At 44.1% G+C, this 21,796-nt stretch overlaps 1 protein-coding gene across 1 annotated transcript in view; it reads left to right on the forward strand.

Moving 5' to 3' along the window:
* TBC1D22B (TBC1 domain family member 22B) overlaps window positions 1-21,796 on the forward strand; it is a 70,019-nt gene that overhangs the window by 24,351 nt on the left and 23,872 nt on the right. Inside the window, exons 5-8 of the mRNA XM_004424193.3 lie at window positions 106-176; window positions 1,570-1,698; window positions 3,000-3,065; window positions 6,830-6,944. Of these exons, the coding sequence (XP_004424250.1) occupies window positions 106-176; window positions 1,570-1,698; window positions 3,000-3,065; window positions 6,830-6,944 (381 nt within the window). The remainder of the gene's footprint in view (window positions 1-105; window positions 177-1,569; window positions 1,699-2,999; window positions 3,066-6,829; window positions 6,945-21,796) is intronic.

The raw sequence follows: 21,796 nt of genomic DNA on the forward strand, positions 1-21,796 counted from the left end.
ATCTCTTCCTTGAATGGTGGGAGGCATCAGGCAGTGCTGGCTGAGGTTTGTTTCAGGGCGTCTGTGGGAAGAGCTAAATCCAACGAAGCTGTTATCTGTTTGCAGATGAACTGAGGAAGTGTAGCTGGCCAGGGGTTCCTAGGGAAGTTCGACCCATAACCTGGAGACTCCTGTCGGTGAGTTCCACCCACTGTGTAGAGAAGCGTGAGCCTCACACAGCCCTTCCCACCTGACGAGGTTAGTCTGGGCACATGAGTCTCACTCCACAGACTTCTCTAGTCCTACTGGATATGATGGAACTGTGGGACTGTAGGCCTGTTTCTGTGCATGAAGAAACACATTCTCGAGAGTTTATTCTCGCACATGTAGAAGAGCACAGGTTTGTTCCTGTAGTCACAGTCTCACTTTCTCAAAAGCCAGGAGGCAGAAGGTAGTGAGGCGGGGTGATCCCAGCACGTGTTTGGGCAAGCTCCCACATTCCCTGTGCTTCACTCCTTTTTCGGGAAGAATAACCGAAGTAGTTGAAACCCACTTTGCAGCTGTGAAGAGCAGATAAATGGGCCTCCCGCCAAAGCCTGCTCTAGTCCCACTCTCACTAAGTACAGAGCACCGTGCCAGCTACTGGGATAGGACCTCTTGGACTTCCTGAGTCTGTAAAATTCATTCATTCATCTAGTAAGGATTTATTGAGGTCCTGCTGTTTGCCAGGCACAGTGCCAGGTGCTGTGAGGGTATACAAAAATGAATAAACCACAGTCCCTGCTCCCCAGGCACTCGCTGTGGAATGTGTTACATAGCTGTCTGCAAGAGAAAGGGTCTTGCTCCTGACTCTCCCCACCAGAGTCTTGCGACCCTGTAATCGTTGCCTCTGTCACTTGTAGTAAATTTGAATGCTATTAAGAGTAGATTTGGTGAGAAGGAAAGGGGAACAGGAGATATAAGAATGGGGAGCAAGATCTAGACCAGGGGTAAGAGTGCAAGTTGGCCTAGAGCTTTGGCTAGGAGTGGGGCTGTGCCAGAAGTTCTGTGTCTGGGCTCTGCAGCTGCTGTGTCACAGATTACATTCAGCTTTCTAAGCTGTTAATTCTGAATGTTACCGTGGAAAAGAATGTGTAACCTCACAGACTTACATGGCACCCCACTGAAACGTGCTGCAGGTGGCCATCTCCCTCTGATCCTTGGAACTATTGCCTTGCACACATGCAGCCCTCCGAGGTCCTGACTTGGGTCCAGTTCCCTTCTGCTGACCTACATTCACTGCTCTCCTGTGCCAACTCTGGGAGCTCGGACTGCTCACCAGCAGTGCGAGCTCCGAGCATAGCTCAGGGCTACAAGAGTAAATAACACTGGGGCAGTTGGCTTTGCTTCATCTGCCCACATGTGGATCTCATTGAATGAGGAGAGGACAAACACTGGGTGGCCAAAACCAAAAAGGATTCACCCTTGTCCTCTTGGCAGTTTTCCTTCTGTTCCTTTGATAGTTTCCAAACCACTGCTCAGGCTGAAATAAAAAGTAAAGATTCATCCAACCCGTGTCTGTCCCCATCTGACTAGCAGTCCTGTCTATAGGGCTATCTCCCAGCAAACACCGAGAGGAGGAAGTTGACCCTGCAGCGGAAGCGGGAGGAATATTTTGGCTTCATTGAACAGTATTATGACTCTCGCAATGAGGAACATCACCAGGATACCTACAGACAGGTACGGTCATCACCACTGCCTTTTTGCTTACTAGTCATAATCTTAAGTTGTGTCTCCTGGGAGTACTATCAGGGTACAAGCTTTCCAAGTCTTCAGGCTGTGGTGTGCTGGTTAGGAATTAAGTTTATTCCCAGAAGTGTTTCTCCTCTTTCTAATTCAGTAGCGCTGACTTTAGCCATTTTAAATAGCTTTTGGGGGGCACTGGTCAGTGGCAGTGCTTCTCAAACTTTAATATGCATACAAATCACCTAGGATTTTGATAAAATCACACCTAGGGATTATGATAAAATGCAATTTCTAATTCACTAGGTCTGGAGTGAGACCTTCACTTCTAACAAGCTCCCAGGTGATGCCAGTGCTGCTGGTCCACAGACCACCCTGCGAGCAGGAAGGGTTGTGGGGCACCAGATGAAAGATGAGTTCACTCAGGAGTGGTCCAGTCCCTCTGGACTCGGACATCAGTGTGTCCTGGCAGCTGCAGCGCCTGTTCAGCACCCACGTCTGTCTGTCTGTCTGCAGGAGCTGTAGCCCTCAGCGGCCTTCACAGGGAGTGTTTCATCATTGCTCACCGTGGTTCCCACAGCCTGTGGAAAGGTGGAGGAGGGGAAGAGCAGTCTGGTGGTTGCAGAGGGGAAAAGACTTGGGGAGGCAGCTGTCTACAACAAGCCCCAAGAACTGAAGTAGCTTCTGCCACTGCTGACACAGTCCTTAGGGTTGTTAGGCTGGGCACTGGGAAATCCAGAGGCTGAAACCAACTATGGTAACCTCTTTGGTAACAGAAGTCAGAACTTTTGGTGCCAGTTGCTTAAGGCCAACTCCCCCGGTTCCTCCCCAGTTCTTACACGTCATGACTTCCTGAACGGGTCCTTCTCTAGTTCCCTGTCCTGGCACATTTTTGCAGCCGTCAGAGCTCTTTTACTTCTTGGGAACTGTTGATGAGTAAGATTCTGAAAGGGGTACACATTTTGATCTTACCTGTTAAATAAGTACCAGCCCAGAGTGAAACAGACTTTAGAGCAATAGGAAAAAGCAGTTGATTCTCTTAGGTTGTGAAGCCTATTGCTATTTGATGTAAGTGGTTTATTAGAGGAGCTTTCCTCACTATTCAGTAAGCTATTGCTGTCATGGAAACGTATTCCAGATGGACAGGTAGGTTTAACTAGCCTTTGTGTGTGTGTCAGTTCTTTCTAAAGATAAATTGTGCTCTCACTCTTACTCCCTAGATTTCCAGTTCTTAAGAAAATAACTTCTCAAAAGAATAAAACGGCATTGTGTTTTTGGACATGGCTTCTCTTTTTCAGATTCACATTGACATTCCAAGGACGAATCCTCTCATTCCATTGTTCCAGCAACCACTTGTACAGGAGGTGAGGGAAGTACCTAACATTCTCTCCCCGCCCCCGCCATGTCTCTGCGGTGCCTGTTCATGTAGATGAGTGCTATAGCCCTCCCTCCAGCCATGGGCAGGTTTATGGCTGATCATGGTAGTACCTTGTTTTCAGATATGGAGCTTTGGTCCTTTCAGAGCACTTTCTCGTGCATTCTCGTTTGATCTTCATAACAAACCTGCAGGCCGAGTAGTGCTTTGAGAGGGTAAGGGACTTGCCCAGAGCCTTGAGGCTACCTGGTGACAGAATGAAGACTAGAACCCGCATCTTAGAATTCCTAGTCCTGTGTTTGCTCTACTTTATCAAGACAGGATAGTGATTTTTTTTTTTATTGTGGTAAATATACATAACATAAAATTTGCCATTTTAACCATTTTTAAGTGTACAGTTCGGCGGTATTAAGTACATTCACATTGTTGTACAACCATCACCATCATCCATCTCTAGAACTTTTTTTCATCTTCCCAACCTGGAGCTCTTACTCATTAAACAATAACTCTCCATTCCCCAGCAGCCACCTTTGTACTTTCTACCTCTGTGAATTTGACTTCTCTCGCCACCTCAAATAAGTGAGATCGTACAGCATTTGTCCTTCTGTGACTGGCTTATTCCACTTAGCATAATATCTTCAAGGTTCATCCGTGTTGTATCATGTGTCAGAATTTCCTTCCTTTTAAAGACTGAATAATATTCCTTTATATGTATATAACATATTATTGATCTATTCATCTATCAATGGACAGTTGGGTCGCTCCCATGTTTTGGGTATTGTGAATAATGCTGCTATGAATGTAAATGGGCAAATATCTGTTTGAGTCTCTGTTTTAAATTCTTTTGTATGTATATCCAGAAGTTGAATTAGTAGTGATACTTGGAGACCTAACAAGTTAGCAAAGCACATGGAAGGTCTCACTGGAACTATTATCTTTTGACCTAAGCAGTACCCATGAACTCCTTGAGATTAGAGATTTTCTTTGCAGCTTCATAGTAGCTAGGACTCTGGGTGTAAGTGCTGTTTGAATTGCACTCAGTTATCCTTATGATAGAGACAGATGGTGGTAGAAATGCTCAAAATAATTACTCTTTGATTTTAGGTCATATTCATAATTCTGTTTAAGTATATATATCTCTTCTGGTGGAATCTCTCATGACTTACCAATAGCATAAGGAAGATTTTGAGGGTGACACCATTATTTTGCCTATAAGATTCAGCTCAGGGCTGGCCCCGTGGCTTAGCGGTTAAGTGCGCGTGCTCCGCTGCTGGCGGCCCGGGTTTGGATCCCGGGTGCGCACCGACGCACCGCTTCTCCGGCCGTGCTGAGGCCATGTCCCACATACAGCAACTAAAAGGATGTGCAGCTATGACATACAACTATCTACTGGGGCTTTGGGGGGAAAAATAAATAAATTATTTTAAAAAAAAAGATTCAGCTCAAAGGAAGTTAAACCCCACTCAGGATCCTTTTGTGTCTCCCATTCACTTTCCCACAGCTCAGCCCTGCTTATTCCTCGTTTTAACTTGGAGATGTTTAGATACTTCTCTTTTACCTGTGCATGCGTACTCTAAACTTGGAGACCGGGAAAGTAGTTTGTTTAAAAGGCTTCTCCTAGTAGTGGAACTTGACTACAAAGAAGGAAACTCAAACTATAGTCTTCCCAATTTTTCTTGAATCATCTTTCCACCTAGCAGGCTATAGTCATCTTAGAGTAAAATGCCAACCAAGGAGTAGAGAACTAAGTAACACTGAATATTGAAGGACTTGCTTTGCAAACCAGAAAGACACTTGAGCATTGACTGTAGTAAGTCAGAATTACCCACACTCATAGAAGAGGTGTAGGAAAAACCTTTAGGGATTATCCTATCCTCCCCTCTCTGCAAGGCAAGATTATCCCAGTCTTTTTCTGTAGTGAGGATTCTGTAGTCTCCCCTGGTAACCAGGCTTTGTGCCTTTCAGTTTCCATCTCTTTGGCATCTTCATTTGTACACTGTGAGTGCACTGTATCGTCCATCCTTACAAGAGAGGGATTATTGCAGATCTCCTCCTGATTCTGAACAGCTGGCTTCCATGCCCTTGGCCAGTGTTAAAGCCAGTCACCAAGGATTTGTGTATTCACAAGGGGCTGATAGTGTGGAGTAGAAGCCTTGGTGAGTCCTTCAGAAGGACTGACCTAGAGGAGCTGACCAGAGACGTCCAGGAAGACGCAGACTACAGGAGGTATGAGGAGACAGAGTAGGGCAGAGAATCCTTGAGATCTTCCTGAGCATGGTGGGTCTAGCTTGAGCTACAGCTTCAAGGGAGGGAGGGGGTCATTTAGCAGCAGAGAGGAAGAAGGTAAGAGGTCCCCCGTTAGAATGTTGGGCCTAACACAAATGAGGATGCCACATACTTCTCTCAGCCCCAGAGAGCAAGTGGGCAAGTCTAGTGGAGGCAGAGAGGCCAGCTCCTTCTGGGCAGGGCTTTGTTCTCACTGCCTGTAAGGGCAGGAGTGTGGACGGTGGGAGTGCTTCTCAGCCGTCTCTGCCAGCTGGAAGGCAGACTCAACACAGGGGCTGGGCAACTTCTTTTATTGTGTCTCTAGATTCTCCACTTCTCTCTTACACTAGCTAACCAGCTCCAAAACCATGCGACCATTTCCTTTTTGCTGTTTTCCCTGGGAAGTGTTTTCTCCCTTGTGCCTGACCTCTGAGAGGGCCTCTTCAGTCTGCCCCCAGAGCCGACTGGTTGGGGCTCTGCAGAGCCTACGCGCTGTGGAGGCCCTCTCATCTCGCATCCCCCCACACGTAGTCATCGTCACCTCTGCCGTCCCTCTGGTGTGTTTCACGGAGACGTGAGGCAGCCTGGTCAAAGCCAGTCTAAGGAATGTGTGGGGCTCAGGAATGGTGGTCACCAGGATGAAGCCAGCGAATGAGTATTATCAGGTCAAGAGAAGATGAGGGAAAAGCCCAGAGGGCCTAATGAAAGCAGAGGGGCATGTAGCTGAATGGGACAGGGCCGGACTCTAAAAGGACCATAAAGATTTTTTCTTTCTCCTCAGTCTAGGCCTCTGGCCTCTTAATGGCTAATATATTTAACCTCAGAGGCTTTCCCGTGGAGGGCCTGGCTGATTTCTCTGTTCTCAAATTCCCAGCTGTAGGAGTCCATAGGATTTGGTTTATTTGACTTCCTATCTCCAGCAAATGTCTGGGTTGCATCCTGATATATGAAGTGATTTCCTGCATTTATAAAAGTCTGTCACTAGTTCCTAGTCAGGCTGGGTTAGAACTAAATCTAGATCTAGATCTCCTTCCATCTCAGCAGGGAGAAAGGGGAGGGTGGTAGAGAAGGTATTTCCTCTCTTAAGTCCTGTAATGACCAAAAGATTTAGAACACTTAGATGTTCTGATATCTTGCTCCTGAAATAAAGAAACGTATCTACAAATGAGACTGTGGTGGCCTGATTAATGACATCTGTAGCAAACCTTTTTCTAAGCCATTTGTGTCATTAGCCTTTCCTTTTCCCAATTTTCTGTCATGGTGACTACATACTGAAAAGATAAATAAAGAGCAAGAAGTATCTACCACTGCTTAAAAACAGCTAGCGTCTTAGAAACTTTTTATATTTATATACTTTCTGTGTCCCACGGTATTCAAAAATTTTTCTAAAAATTCTGCAGCCCTGAGATAAGCTGTGAGGTTGGTAAATGGAGGGAGGGAGTGTGTCCCCATGATTTAACAGTCATGTCTTCTTTCTCATTTTCCTAGATCTTCGAAAGAATTCTATTTATTTGGGCCATCCGACACCCTGCCAGTGGGTATGTCCAGGGAATTAATGACCTGGTCACTCCGTTCTTTGTCGTCTTCCTCTCAGAATATGTGGGTAAGAAGCATGAGCACCAAGTTGAACAAGCTATTGCTCTTTCTTATCTGCGGTCTGTTTGTTTTTCCCAAGAGTGCAGCCGGTAGGCACGTATTGCTAGAGAAGAGATAGTGGCTTTAGAATACACAGCTAAACCTGTTTTAGCAGTAGCAGCCTGGAATTTATCTCTTGAGGTGGTCACAGATCTCACCTAAAAGGACCTGCTTTGTCACAAGAATGACCAAATTGATACATTTATGTTCTGCCATAAACAGATGGTTTGATAGTTTATTTGAGGTTGCTTTAGGATTTTTTTGAGCTTAGCTTAAACACAGGCACTCATCCATGGAAGCTGGAATTTTAGATTGTCCATCAGGCCTTCACACTTCAGTTTACATGCTGTCCGTTAGGAGCAGGTCTGGACATGTAGAGGAGGGAAGATTGTGGCACCAGAATCCAGCTCACGTTGGAGGTGATGGAATGGGCCAATGCGAGCTCCAGGACTTGACTTCTCCCCTCCTCCACCTCTTACCCCACTGCGTTCTTGTCACTTTGGGTAGAGTGATGAGATGTCACCGTGGCAGTTAGGTTTTCTTACAGCCCCAGGCTTCTCCTCCCGTCAGCCTAAATTAGGCAGAGTCTTGAAAGGAGTTGAGAATCCTCCACTTCTCCTCTTGGTTTCCTTAATCACTTGTGCTTAGAGATTCACAGGAAAACCTGTCTGTCATGGCCTGATGCTTTGTTCTCTTAGTCGGTTAAGGAGAAGCTCATGTGGGAATCAGAGCATTAAAAGGGATCTTAGAAAACCATCAGTCTAATCCTCTCATTTCACAGATGGGTTGTGAGATTCCCTGCCTCCTTATTGGTGGCAGAGGTAGAAGTAGAACCCTTTTCTTTAGACTGGGGGTGGTGGGTTATTGTGGTGTCTGGAGGAAGTCATTGCTGTAGGGGTGGGAGGGTAATGAGAAGTGGACTAGAGTGGAGCTCCTTAGAGGGAGAGGGCATAAGAAGTATCTCACTTGATCCATCCCATTCAGGTTTTCTGGTGGGGCTTAAAGGGATGGTGTTTTGGTCTTTATGAGGCAGTCTGAAAAAGTTAAGACAACTGAATGACACCATCCCTTGTTCCCCTTAAGTGACAGCAGCCAGGGCAGAACTGGGACTGAGGGTAGAAGGTCACGCTTGCCCACTCTACAGGTGATGCTAAGCAAAAACAAGGCTACTTAAAATTTAGCTACCAAAAGCATATAAATAAAGCTTTTGCTAGTGGACTTTTTATTTTCTGCTCACATTAATAGGTCAACTTTTGGAGGCAGCTTAATTCTGTGTGTGTGACTTTAACTTTATTAAGAGCAGTGCAGCTCATCTTGGGTTGCTTCTTGCAATAGTTCTTTTCTAAAATAGTATTAAACTGGGCTGGCCCCATGGCTTAGCGGTTAAGTGCGCGCGCTCCGCTGCTGGCGGCCCAGGTTCGGATCCCGGGCGCGCACCGACGCACCGCTTCTCCGGCCACGCTGAGGCCGCGTCCCACATACAGCAACTAGAAGGATGTGCAGCTATGACATACAACTATCTACTGGGGCTTTGGGGGGAAAATAAATAAATAAATAATATTTTTTAAATAAATAAATAAATAAAATAGTATTAAAGGATGAGTCTAGGAAGGTATTAATCCATTCATTAATCTCCATTTGAAGTCTAAATGCTGGCATGGAATCTCAGTAACAGTATTATGCCAGTTAAAAATAATCCTCAGGGGCCGGCCCTGTGGCTTGGTGGTTAAGTGCGCGCGCTGCGATGCTGGTGGCCCGGGTTCGGATCCCGGGTGCGCATCGAGGCACCACTTCTCCGTTCATCCTGAGGCCGAGTCCCACATACAGCAACTAGAAGGATGTGCAGCTACGACATACAACTACCCACTGGGGCTTTGGGGGGAAAAAATAAAATAAATAAAATCTTTAAAAAAAAAAAATAATAATCCTCAGCAGCTGCAATTCTAATTGAATATTTAATTATCTTGTTAGCTGCCATTTATATTTTGTAACCAAATTTTCCTTTACTTTCTATAGGCGCCCATCCCATTATTACTTCCAAGCACTGTGCCTTTTTTTAATAGATGTAACTGCATTCTAATCTTGGTATTGGTTTGTCAGCCCCACCTGCTGACCAGTGAAACCTTTGCTGACCCACAGTGTTTCCACAGTGAAGCCTGGGCTTCTCTGCCCTTTCTAGGCAAGGAAGCCTTTTTGGCAAGGCTGCACTCAGTTTCACTTCCGCAACAGACTTCAGATGAGTCTCTGGTACCTTCTCCTAGACCTAGGAACGTGGGGTCCGTTTTTTTTTGTTTTTTTTTTTTACAAAAACTTTAATCATGGTAAGTGTCAAACATATGGAAAAGGCGCCATGGCATAGTGGTTAAGGTAGCGCACTCCACTTCGGCAGCCCGGCTTCGCAGGTTTGGATCCCAGGCGCAGACCTACACCACTCGTCAGCCATGCTGTGGCAGCAACCCACATATAAAGTGGAGGAAGATTGGCACAGATGTTAGCTCAGGGCTAATCTTCCTCAGCAGAAAAAAAAAAAAAGTAGAAAAAGTAATAACATAAATCCCCATATACCTATCACCCAACTTCAACAGCTAGTCCTGCTTCGTCTGTACCTCTATCCATTCTCCAACCCTTTGTGAATTATTTGGAAGCAAATCTCGGTATCAAGCATCATATCATTTCATCCATAAATATTTCCATCTATATCTCTAGAAGGTAACGGTTAAAGAAACTCACAGCCATAATGCAATGATTACATCTAAGAGTAATAATAGCTCCTTAATATGATCTAATATACAACAATATTCAAATTTTCCTGATTCTCATAAATATATTTAACAGTTTGTTTGAATCAGGGTCCAAATCAGGTCCACACATTCTAATTGGTTGATATGTCTCTTAAGTCTCTCTTAATCCATCAGTTCCCATCCCTCTTACCCTTAGGATTTTGTAGTGTTAGCCTTGTTTTTCCAGTTTTTAACGTAGGGCTTTCCAATGCCAACCAGTAATATCACCCTGATTTTTAAAGCACTTTACCATTTGCAAAGTACTTTGACATACCTGATTTCATTTAGTAGGCCCCAGTGTCTCTTTAAGGTAGATGTATCAGCCCATCTTACAGGTAGAAATCCAAGGCTCAGAGATTTAATAAGCTTTCCAAACTCAAACTCAGGTCTTTTGACCTTAATACCTGTGCTCTTTATATGACTTGGTGGTATCTCAACTTAGATCCGTGTCCTTAGACCTCTAATGGCTCCCTCTACTTGATTCTCTGCTCCAAAGCAGGCAGCACATTTCTTATTGCTCTTTGCCTTTTTAAAAAAATCTGCAGTAGAAGTAAATGCTCATCAAAACAATATAGAAGTGGGCCAGCCTGGTGGTGTAGTGGTTAAGTTCGTGTGCTCCGCTTCGGCTGCCCAGGGTTCGTGGGTTCGGGTCCCAAGCATGGACCTATGCACTGCCCATCAAGCCGTGCTGCAGAGGCATCCCACATATAAAATAGAGGAAGATGGGCACAGATGTTAGCTAAGCGACAATCTTCCTCAAGCAAAAAGAGGAAGATTGACAACAGATGTTAGCTCAGGGCCAAACTTCCTCACTAAAAAAAACCCAAAAAAACAATATAGAAGTGTTATTACCCACCCCACCCCACCCCACCCACCCCGAGATAACTACTATTGACCTTTCGGTGTGTATTCTTCCAGACCTTTTCCAGTGTGTGGATAGACCTGCATATGTTATTTTCCTTTGTTGTGTTCAGAACCATGAGATCAAACTAGCCATAGTTTTTTATATCTTGCTTATTTCCATTCACAAATATCTTGGCCAGCTTTCCAAGTCTGGACATAACAGATCTACCTCATCATTTTTACCACTTACATTTATTTCCATAATAACGCTTTACTATAGTTTATTTAACAGTTCTTGGGCCGGCCCCGTGGCTTGGTGGTTAAGTGAGCGCGCTCCACTGCTGGCGACCCGGGTTCGGATCCCGGGCTCGCACCGACGCGCTGCTTCTCCGGCCATGCTGAGGCCGCGTCCCACATACAGCAACTAGAAGGATGTGCAGCTATGACACACAACTATCTACTGGGGCTTTGGGGGGAAAAAAAATAAATAAAATCTTTAAAAAAAAAAAAAAAAACAGTTCTTCTCTAGAAGGACATTTAAATTGGCTACAATTTTTAGCTGTTATATTGCAATGAATATCCTTGTACATATTTTCTTGTGCATTTGTGTTAAAATACATATTTCTCTGAAGAAGTCCCTAGAAGTGAAATTGCTAGTTCTAAGAGCATGCCAAATAGGTACTACTAAATTATACTCCAGAGAAGTTTACACCAGTGTATCCTCCAACCTCTAATGTTGGGGTGCACTTTTCTTCACATCCTTAGCACAACTGGGTATCTTGGTCTGAACTGTGCTTCACCAGTCTGGCAAATAAACCATGGTTTGTGTTTCCATTTTTATTTCCATTTGCTCATCAGTGAGGCGGTTTATCTTTTCTTATGTGTATTAGCATTTGTTTCTTTTGTGATCTGCTTGTTCAAATCTTTTACCCATTTTTTCTATTGGATTGTTGGTTTTGTTGTTTTGTAAGAACTTTTTGTAAATTAGATATATTCATCCTCCATCTGGTATGTGTTAAAAATATTAGGTTGAACCACATGAAATTGCTAATATTCAGTCATTTTTGACCCCCCCAAATGGGAATTTTATATGGTTCAACCTAATGTATTTTTTCTCCAAGACCATTATTTGTCTTTTTAACTTTGTTTATTGTGTCTGCTGATATAGAACTTCCTAATTTTTATGTAGTCAGATCTATCCATTCAACAGGTATTTATTGAGCTCCTACAATGTGCCAGGGGATCGAGTGACCAAGATGATAGTCACAAGGGCTTTGCCCTTGTGGAACCTCCATATAGTAGGGAGATGGGAGGGGGGCTGACAAACAAGTAGACAAGTCATTGCAAAGCTGGAGGAGGACACAAAGGAAAGATCTCCTCTGTGGTTTTTGGATTTGGTATCTTGCTTAGAAAGCCCTTCCTTTGCCACCCCAGTATTATAAAAATACTCTCCCGGGCCAGCCCTGTGATCCAAGTGGTTAGGCTTGCCCAAGTTCCACTACGGCAGCCCGAGTTCGTGGGTTCAGATCCCAGATGCGGACCTACTCCACTCATCAGCCATGCCGTGGAGGTGACCCACTTACAAAATAGAGGAAGACTGGCACAGCTGTTAGCTCAGGGCGAATCTTCCTCAAGCAAAAGAAGGGGAAGACTGGCAACAGATGTTAGCTCAGGGTGAATCTTCCTCACCAAAAAAAAAAAAAATTCTCCCATGTTTTCTTCTAATGAGCTTGTGGTTTTGGTTTTACATTTAGCTTTTTAAATTCTGTTGGTAATTTATTTTCCTGTATGATGGGGGTTGAGATTTAAAGTTACCATTCCAACTGGATAATTTATTGTTTCAACAACACTTATAAATAGTACATCCTTTCTTCACTGATGTGAAATCCCTTTTCATAATATAAATTCCTTTATTTACATGGTTCTACTTATTTCTGTTCCATTTATCTCCATTTCTATGTAAGTACTACACAGCTTGGATTTTCGAACTTTATAGTGTGTTTTTTTATTATCCCAAGGCCAGTCTCTTTCATCATCCTTTTTTAAAAATTATCTTGGCTCTTCTTCCAGATGAACTTTAGAATCAACCTGCCGAATTCAGGAGATGGGGAAGCCTTTGGAATTTTTATTGGAGTTGCAGTAAATTTATAAATTAAGTTTTGTGGGGTTTTTTTTATAGCAGCTTTATTGAGATATAATTCATACGCCATACAATTCACCCATTTAAAATGTACAATTCAGTAGTTTTTAGTATTTTTATAGAGTTTTGTAACCATCACAACAATCAATTTTAGAATATTTTCATCGCTCTGAAAAGAAACCCTGCGCCCCTTAGCCATCACCCCCAAGCCCGCCATCCTCTCTACCCTTAGGCAACCACTAATCTACTTTCTGTCTTTGTGGATTTGCCTTTTCTGGACATTCCATAAAATTGGAATCATACAATATGTGGTCTTTTGTGTTCGGCTTCTTTCACTTAGCATGTTTCTGAGGTTCATCCATGTTGTAGCATGTATCAGTACTTCATTCCTTTTTAGATATTCCACTGTATGGATGGATATACCACATTTTGTTTATCTGTTCATCAGTTGATGGATATAAATTACGTTTCAAAGAAACAAGGCGTATAGACTTCTCTCCAGCCTCAAGGCCTTTCTTGTACATAGATGCAGCATTGTTTGTGGTCTTCAAGAATAATTCTCTTGTCTGAGTAATAATGCTGCTTTCTTCCCCTTCTCAAATGGTGCCATATTCTAATAAGGCAGCTGCTGTAAGAAGCATTTTGCTGGCCTCTCTGATATGACTGTCCCTACTGCAGGAGGCCTCAGGTATCCTTCATGCATGGAGCAAGCCAGGCAGTTGCCCTCGTCGTCCTGGGCAGGTAACACTGGCAGCCTTACCCCCCACCCCATCTCTCTGAACTATAGCATGGAGGATCTGCCCTAGTAGAGCTGTGGGATCCACAGGCCGCCGGGACATTGTTTAGCCTCTCTCATATCTCCTCCTCTATCTGTTCCCTAGCACTTTTATAAATCAGTACCTGAGCTTACTTCATGCTTTGTGTCATGTTTGCTGTAAAATAGTTGGAAACAGGGAGATCCAGTGACTTTCCTCTGGGTTGCTAGAGAAGTTTTCTATAGCTAGCCTGGCCCCCAAGCAGTTTCTTTATCTGCTGAAGCCAGCTGCTTGTATAGAAGTGGATCCTCTGTGGATAAGCCAGCTGTGTCTGGGTCCAGGGGTGACAGTGCTAGAGGGTCACCTCTGGGGAGACAGTCTCTGGACTGTGATCCCCGAGACTGTGGAATACTGCTAGACTCTCATCTCCAAGACCTGTAGGGCTTAGATTATTGATCTAGCACTGAGCATTTTAAGGTCAAATGTAGTTGAGAGTATGATCATCACCAAAATAAACTGCTTAACAGCAGCTATTTCAGTGATGCATATGAGGAAATCAGGTAGAAGAGTGGAGCTCATGACATGTCCTGTTTTCAAAAGAGTGGTGCCTGGTGATTTCTTTCATTACAAAGTGAAACGCTAAGTATCAGATACCTCTCCCTCTTTTCCTCTGCATGCAGCAGTACAGCAGGATTTTCATTTCAGGTTTTACTTAGAAGCATGACAGTGTGGAACTGCCAGAAGGAAAGTCTTTCCCGTGCCTCTGACCCGTGTGTTCAGTTCCCTGCATGGCATTTCTGCTTGGTTGTGTCATAGGTCATCAGTTAGGATTAGCTTGGCTGCGTGTGACAGGGAACCCCAAATGATGTACCTTAAGCAAGATGGAAAAGCTTATTTCTCTCACATTAAAAATCAAGAGGTAAGTAGTCTGGGGCTTGTATGCTGCTTCAAGATATCAGGGATCCAGGCTCCTCTCTTGTTGTTCTGCCATTCTCGGCGAGTGATTTCCTTCTCTTGATCCAAGATAGCTATTTGTGCTGCAGCCATCACATCTCTACTCCAGCCAGTATGGAGGAGGAAGAAGGAAAGGCATTCTCCTTCTGTATAAGGACACTTCCCAAGTTCGTGTTGCTTGGGTTTGAATCTCTTTTGTCTGGACTTAGTCTTACAGCCATTCCTATCTGCAAGTGATGCTGGAAAACACAGTGTGTATCCCAGGTGGCCAGTTCCTTTAGGGGTCCTATCACCAAGGAGAAAGGGGGAAATTATCTATGGACAACCGGCAGTCTTTGCTACCCCCAGACTCCTCAGACTCAGTGTTTGACTGACTCTTCTCCTCCTCACCCCCAGCCACTCTTTTCTGTCATGTGGCAGCATTTCCCGTCAATCAGAAATGCTAAGAATTGTTCATGATTCTTTTTTCTCACTCTTCCATATCCAGTCAGTTACAAAGCTCTGATGGTTTTATGTCCTGAGTATTTCTTGAATTGTTTCTCTCTTCATTCCTCCTATGACTGCCCTAGGTCAGGCCTGGATTGCTGAGATGGCCAAGTGTGTTTTCCCATCTCCAGTTTTATCCCCTTCATACCCATCTTCCAAACCATTTAAACGCAGGTTTGCCCACACAGCTCCTCTGCTTAAATGCCTTCAGTGGCCTCCCCTCACCTACAGGTTGAAATGTCCAGGTTCTCCAGCTTGTTGCACAAGATCCTGTGTGATCTGCTCCCTGCCTCACCCCTTATTTCTCGCTCCAAAATTGACATTTTTAATCTAAAGGCTTGTCCTTGCACCATCTCTTTATCTCCTGGGCTAATCCGTTAAGACTCCCCTTCTTCCTGGAAGCCTGCCCTGAGCCTTCCCTCCTGCCCCCGCCACCCCAATAGTACTTTCCATAACCTGCACCTTTCTTTTGTAGCACTTTATCACACCAGTTGTTGCCTGTGTGTCCCTCCTGTCCTCTACCACCAGACTGTATGATTCTTTGAGGCCAGAGACCATTTTAAACATCTTTATGTTCCCAGTGCCGTCGTTTTGGTGTCCAAAACAGGCATTCCATACGTGTCTAGATGATTCAGAGAATGAAAATTTCATAACTTTGCAAGATATTCAGAAATTAGTACAGCTTTGCTGGGCTTGGCCACTGGAGGGCAGTGAATTACAGTATTCTGATACTGGGCCGAGTTAGCCAAAAGTTCTCTCTCTCCTAAGGGATGGAGTTGGAGTACCACTGCTCATTCAGCAAGTATTTATTGAGCACCCATACTGTGCCAGGCACTGTTCTAGGCACTGGGGATACAACCACAAACAAAGTAGACAGAAATCCCTGCCTTTTACTGCGAGGTATTCAAGGAAAATGAAAGCCTGTAGTCCCCAAAGGACTGTACAAGAGTGTTCGTAGCAACTCTATTCATACAGACAAAAACTGGAAACAACCCAAATATCTGTTAACCAGAGAATGGATATTCATACAGTGGAATAGTGCTCAGTAATAAAAAAGAACGCACTACTGGTAAATGCAACAACATGAAAGAAACCATCTCAAGAGCCATTGTGTTGAACAAGAGAAGAGAGATATCAAAAAAAGTACACGTTGTATGATTCCATTTAAACGGAGTTCAAAAATAATCTATGGCTATAGAATTCAGAACAGTGGTTGACTCTGGTGGGAGATGGACTGGAAAGAGACGTAAGGAAACTTTCTGGGGTGATGGAAATGTTCTCTGTTTGGACTGGGACATTCTTTACACAGATGTATACATGTGTCAAAACAGAACTGTGCACTCATGTGTAGTCTACTGTATGTGAATTATGTGTAAAAAGAAATCCCTTCCACAAAGCTTAAATTCTGATGAGCGGAAACAGATGATAAATAGAAAAATAGGTAAGGTATTTGTTAGATTGTAGTAAGTGCTGTGGAGGAAAACTATGCAGGAGAGGAGGGCAGAAATGTGCCCTCTTGGCAGGAGTGGGAACAGGAGAAGGTTTTAAACAGAGTAGTGAGCCAGGGTCACACTGAGAAGACAGTGTTTGAACAAGGTCCTGAAGGAGGCAAGGGGGCAAGCCATGCAGTGAATTTTTTGATAGTTAACACTCAAATTTTTAGAGAAAAGGAGTTGTTGTTAATAACTCCCCGCATTCCCAGGTGCCATGGACCCTGTCGCCGTGTCTTCCTCCTGAGCTGTTGTGGATTATACCCCGGCTCCATGCTCTCAGTTCTGGGAGGCTTCATTCTCCATCTCATATTCAGTTCTTTGTAGCTGCCCTGCCCATCCTGTTCTCTGTCTAGTGAGGTGTGGGGCCAAAGATGAAACTGGACAAACTTCTGTAGTAATGGTGGGTTTTCATTATTGTCTTAAGAGAACTTTCCTATTTTGCTTCTTAAAATGTAAACTTTATATTGAAGGATAACATACATTTTTAAAAGTACGTATATGATACATGCACAGCTTGATAAATTTCCCCTAAATAACCAGCACCGCTATCAAGACATGGAACGTTTCCAGCATAGCAGACGTCCCCTTCTGTCCCCTTCTAGTTCCTCCCCCTCACCCCTGCAGGGGTAACTACTTTGCTGACTTCTAATACCTCAATAGTTTTGCCTATCTCTAAACTTTATATAAATTGAAGTATATAGTAAGGATATTCCATTTTCCATTTTAATGCTGTTATTTTGGAGGAAATTGGAGAGTGGGGCTGATGCTGAATTTTTTAGCACTCACTCACTTGGGACTCTAACTCTCTCCTCAAAATGCCTCCTGGCCCCGTCTTCATAGATAAAGCAGCCTCATACGTGGTAGACAGTTGAGGAATATTCGAGGCTCTTCCCAGCAACAGACGTATATGTGGAGATAGCCCCATCAGAGTGCAGAGCTGAGCTCCCTTCAGCAGACACCTGAGAGCAGTGTGTGCGTTTATGGGATGCCTAGTGCTGGATTTCCTACCAGGTAGGAGGTGAGTTCTCCAAGGGCAAGTTGTGGCTTGTCATCTCTGGGACTATAAGACCTAGCCTGCTCTCTCCCTGGCAGTGAGCCGAGTGGCACGTGCATGCTTGCTTGCTGGCACTCTCTCTCTCATCTGACCCAAGAATAAGTGAGAAATTGTAACGGAGAAATTGAGGTAGCCAACATATTTAAGATGTTTGAGCCTAGATGAGGAGTCTCTGGGCAGTGACGTTGGCATTGGGGGCCCTGGACTCCCCACAGCCTGTTTGCATACAGTGTCTTGGTGACATGCTGCCTGTCTCTGTGGGTGGTCTTTGGGCAGGTCCTAGAAGGTTACGTGTGTGTGCTGGACCGGGCCCTTCCCTTGCCCCCATAACCTGAATACTCAGTTTGAGCTCATGTAATCTGGTGTCCTACAGCCAGCACCAAGAGGCTGAGTTAACAGGCACTAATGTTTGCTAAATAAAATTAAAAGTAATATAGGAGCCTGAGAAAAATAGAGAGAATTTGGTGGTATGTTGGTTTTTAAAATTAGTTGTAACCAGGGTATCATGACACAATGTCCGCCCAGGCTACCCCACACTGAGTAGTGTACAGCCAGAGTTCATGTTTCATTCTGAGTTAATCTTTACCTTTTAGTCACTGCCCTGATTGACTGGCACAGTGTCAGGAAGGGCTCCATGGTCAGCTGCTTCTCTGAGTCTTTGAAACAGCATGTCTCCTCTTACACAGTCTGAAACACAGTCCTCGTGAAACAGAACTGCCTCCCTGTGGGTCTCTGCTCTGCGGGAACCTCAGAAGGAGTCTTTCCTCTGACCTTCTCCCTGGAAGAGACCAACTCTCCTCACTTTCCTTTCTCTGCCCGGGTGGTTTGTCTTTCCCAGGGTTAGCCAAGGGCCCTCCACCCTCTCTCTCCATGCTAAGGTTTGCAGTGTGTCCTGGTCTCGGCTGTTGCCGTCAAATACTTGCCTGAAAATGAATAACACCCAACAATAAGTTTCTACAGCACTTGAATCACTTAAAAATTATTACATACACGTGTATGTATAGCAGATGAATTCCTTGACACTTTTCTTAAAAATGTATTTTTCTGGGTGAAATATTTGTTTCTATTTTATGAGGTTCTTTAGACCATATGGCCAAAAAGATTTATATTTTTCTTTTCTCGGTTTACTTTTGTGATCAGAAAATATTACGTAAGGTATTCTTATGAGTCCAGTTTTAAAAAACAGAGAGCAATCATGTAAGCTGAGGCTTTGGAAAATAGAAAGGCTGTCTGATGCCCTGAATCCTCTCGTGCCTGCCAGTCAAGGTTGAATCATTCTGACCCAACAGATCACAAAATCTAGAAATTGCCCTGCAATCACAGATGGTTCCTGGGAAGTGCCTAGAGCAGTGAATGGACAAGTTACTGTTGTCAGTTTAAGCAAAACCAGTTCTTCCCAAAGCTGTTGGGGAGTTTTTAAGGCATCTGTGAGGCTGATTTTAGACCCAGGACCTGGAGTTCTTAGAAAAAGAAACACTTTGCTGGAGCCACCACTCAAGTACATTTTATCAGCTAATAAATGGGCATGTTCTTGTCAAGCCCAGGGTGGGCAATTGGAGTTTTACAAAGAGTTTTTGAGTTTCCTCTTTTTGGATGCTTTGCCTCTTAAAATAGCCATAAAATATTCCTTAAAATCTCATTCCCTGCAGTCTGAGTCCTGGCTGCTGTGTGCTCTGTAATGACAACCAAAGACGCTGCCCTCATTGGAGACTGCGTTGCTGGCGTGGTTTCCCATTCCAGCTTCAATTATATGTTGAATTTTCTCAAGTGGGATGTTTAATGATCCTTCTGAACAGACTGTTTATGCTGAATGAAGCCCTTCAGAGAGCATTTGGACCTCGCTTTCTCTACTGCTTTTTGCTGGTGCACTCAGCTCACAGTTTTTGAGTGAATGTGTGAATTTTATCCTCCCAGCAGGCAGAACACTAGAACTAAGCTCTCCTCCCACATTCTGAAATGCTTGTAAACTGTCCCACTGTCTGTGAAAGCAGAGGGCTAATGGGCAGGCCAGGCATAAGGGCAGAACATGAGAGAACAAGAGCCCCTGACTGGACGCCCCAAAAGAGGGTCAGCGTCTTGTCTGTTGGTCCCTTTGCTCCCTGAAAGCTAAAGGTGTGGAATTGGTGCTGTTACTGTGAGCAGCGTCTTAACAACTTAAGACCTCATGTTGTTAGATTTTCCTCCTTAAGACCAAAAGGTGGAGATGGAAAGCTTTGAAAATTGACTTATTTTTAAGGTATGTTTTGGGATTAGGTTAAATTTGGCTGCAAATAGAGATCCAAAATAACAGCAGCTTAAAGAAGATAGAAGTGTATTTGTTCCTCATTTAATAACAATAATACTAGCTAACACTTACATAGTGCTTATTTTATGCCAGGCACTGTTGTTAGCACTTTTCACCTATTAACTTATTTAATCCTTACAATATCCTGTGACGCTGGTAGGATAATACCACCTTAACCCATAAAGAATTGAGGCACAGAAGGTAAAGTCATTTGCCGAAAGCCGCACAGCTAGTGAGTGACAGAGCCAGGATCTGAGTTACACGGTCTGGCTCCAGAGTCTGTGCTCTTGACCGCGTGCTGTTCTGTCGGACAGAAAAGCCCCGGGCCGCTAGGGCTGATGCGGCAGCTGTGCCTTGTTCTCAGGGACCCGGGCTCTTTCTCCCTTGTTACTCTGCTCTGTGTGGTTTCCATTCCCAGTGCATTTCCACTGCAATGTTCTGGAATTATAGAATGCCCAAGTTGGGAAAGACCCTTCAAATTATTATGGAGCTCTGGCTCTGCATTTGGGAAATGTGTGGGAGTGGTTTTTGTCTTGAGCTTTCCTTGTACAACTCTGTTCTCTTAAAGAGGGAATTACTGCCCAGGATGGTTAGCGTGAGCAGCCACGCTCACTAAAAAGGAAAAGCACTCTCTTCGTGCGCTGCTGAGAGTCTGGTCCTGGAGAGTGGTCTGGCGGTACCTGTGGGCTAGGTCAGCCTGAACCTGTGGCCCAGAGCAGCTCTCATACAGGGGCAAAAGGGACAGTTCCTTGGGGCATTGTGTGTGGTAGTGGGGGTTGGAGGCACCTGGACACCCATCCCCAGGGGACAGATCCGTGACATGGTGGAGGCACACGTGGGACAGTGACCTTGAGGCGTGTGCAGCAACACAGAAGGATCTTAGAAATGTAGTACGAAGCAAAAAGAAAAAGGAAGATTCTCAGCTGGGTCTTAGAGCCCAGTATCATTTAATTAAATTAATAGTATATATATATATATATGGCCACCGAAGAAAATACTTCATAAGTGTTTAAGTTAGGAAAAAAAGAAGATGATATTTCTCAGAAGGATTTTTTTAACGTGATTTCTCAAATGGACTTGTATATATTATGTGAAATCTTAGTTTCTGCAAGCTTAGTAGTGTTTTCAAAAATCTTCTTTATTCTTTTTTGGTGACAAAAGGCAGGTATAGTCAATTGTAGCCCTTTTTTCCTAAAATAATGTGCATTTTTTTTCCTGATTATAAAAATTTATGCTTATTGTAGAAATTTTTAAAAGTCTAGTAAAGCTTGAAGAAAATAAAAATCTTTCATCCCTACCACCTGGGGAGTAAGCACTGTAAACCTTGTGATATATTTTGTCTTTCCTCTGTGCTTATATAAACACACATAAATATTGTATGTAGGGTAGAGAGTAGACCGTAAATAATTTTGTACCTTGCTCTTTTCCCTTAACACTGTGACACGCTTTCCCATGTCATGACAAATTCCTTAAAATTTTCATCTCAAATAAACGATATTGTGCCTGCCATGGGCCAGGCACTGTTGTTAGCACTTTACACGTACTAACTGTGGCTGTACTTCGAGTAGGACTCTTAGGTTGTTCCCAGGATCATAGCTTTTCTGACAAAGCACCTCCCCTCCACCAACGGGTTTTTACAGCCCTTGATGTCCATTAAAAAAGGCTGTTTATACAGGATGAGGATCCGAGAGTTGTTGCTCATTGTCCTGAGAAGGTTCAGTTGTAGGTCTTAGTAATCATTCTCGTAAATGAAAGGGCTGGATTCTGAATACGTTTTGTTGGATGCCTGTGTCTGCAGCACAAGGGACTGCAGTGAACATCCTGTTTTCAAATTGGGGCTTGTGGGTCTGCGGAGAAAAGCTGCCTTTGACACAGAACTCCAGGGCCTGAACATTTCCATGTGTGGCCTCTGACAGGCATGCAGGGGCCTGTGGGTTGAGGTGGCCTGTCTTGTTGGGCAAAGAGAGCCTTTCTTACTACTTGCACCTCCCTGTAGCAGGAAGGAAACATCACATGGCCTTTCCCTTCTTC

Source organism: Ceratotherium simum, chromosome 13 (genome assembly GCF_057802395.1).
Source record: "Ceratotherium simum simum isolate JZ-2026a chromosome 13, ASM5780239v1, whole genome shotgun sequence".
Lineage (NCBI taxonomy): Eukaryota > Metazoa > Chordata > Mammalia > Perissodactyla > Rhinocerotidae > Ceratotherium > Ceratotherium simum.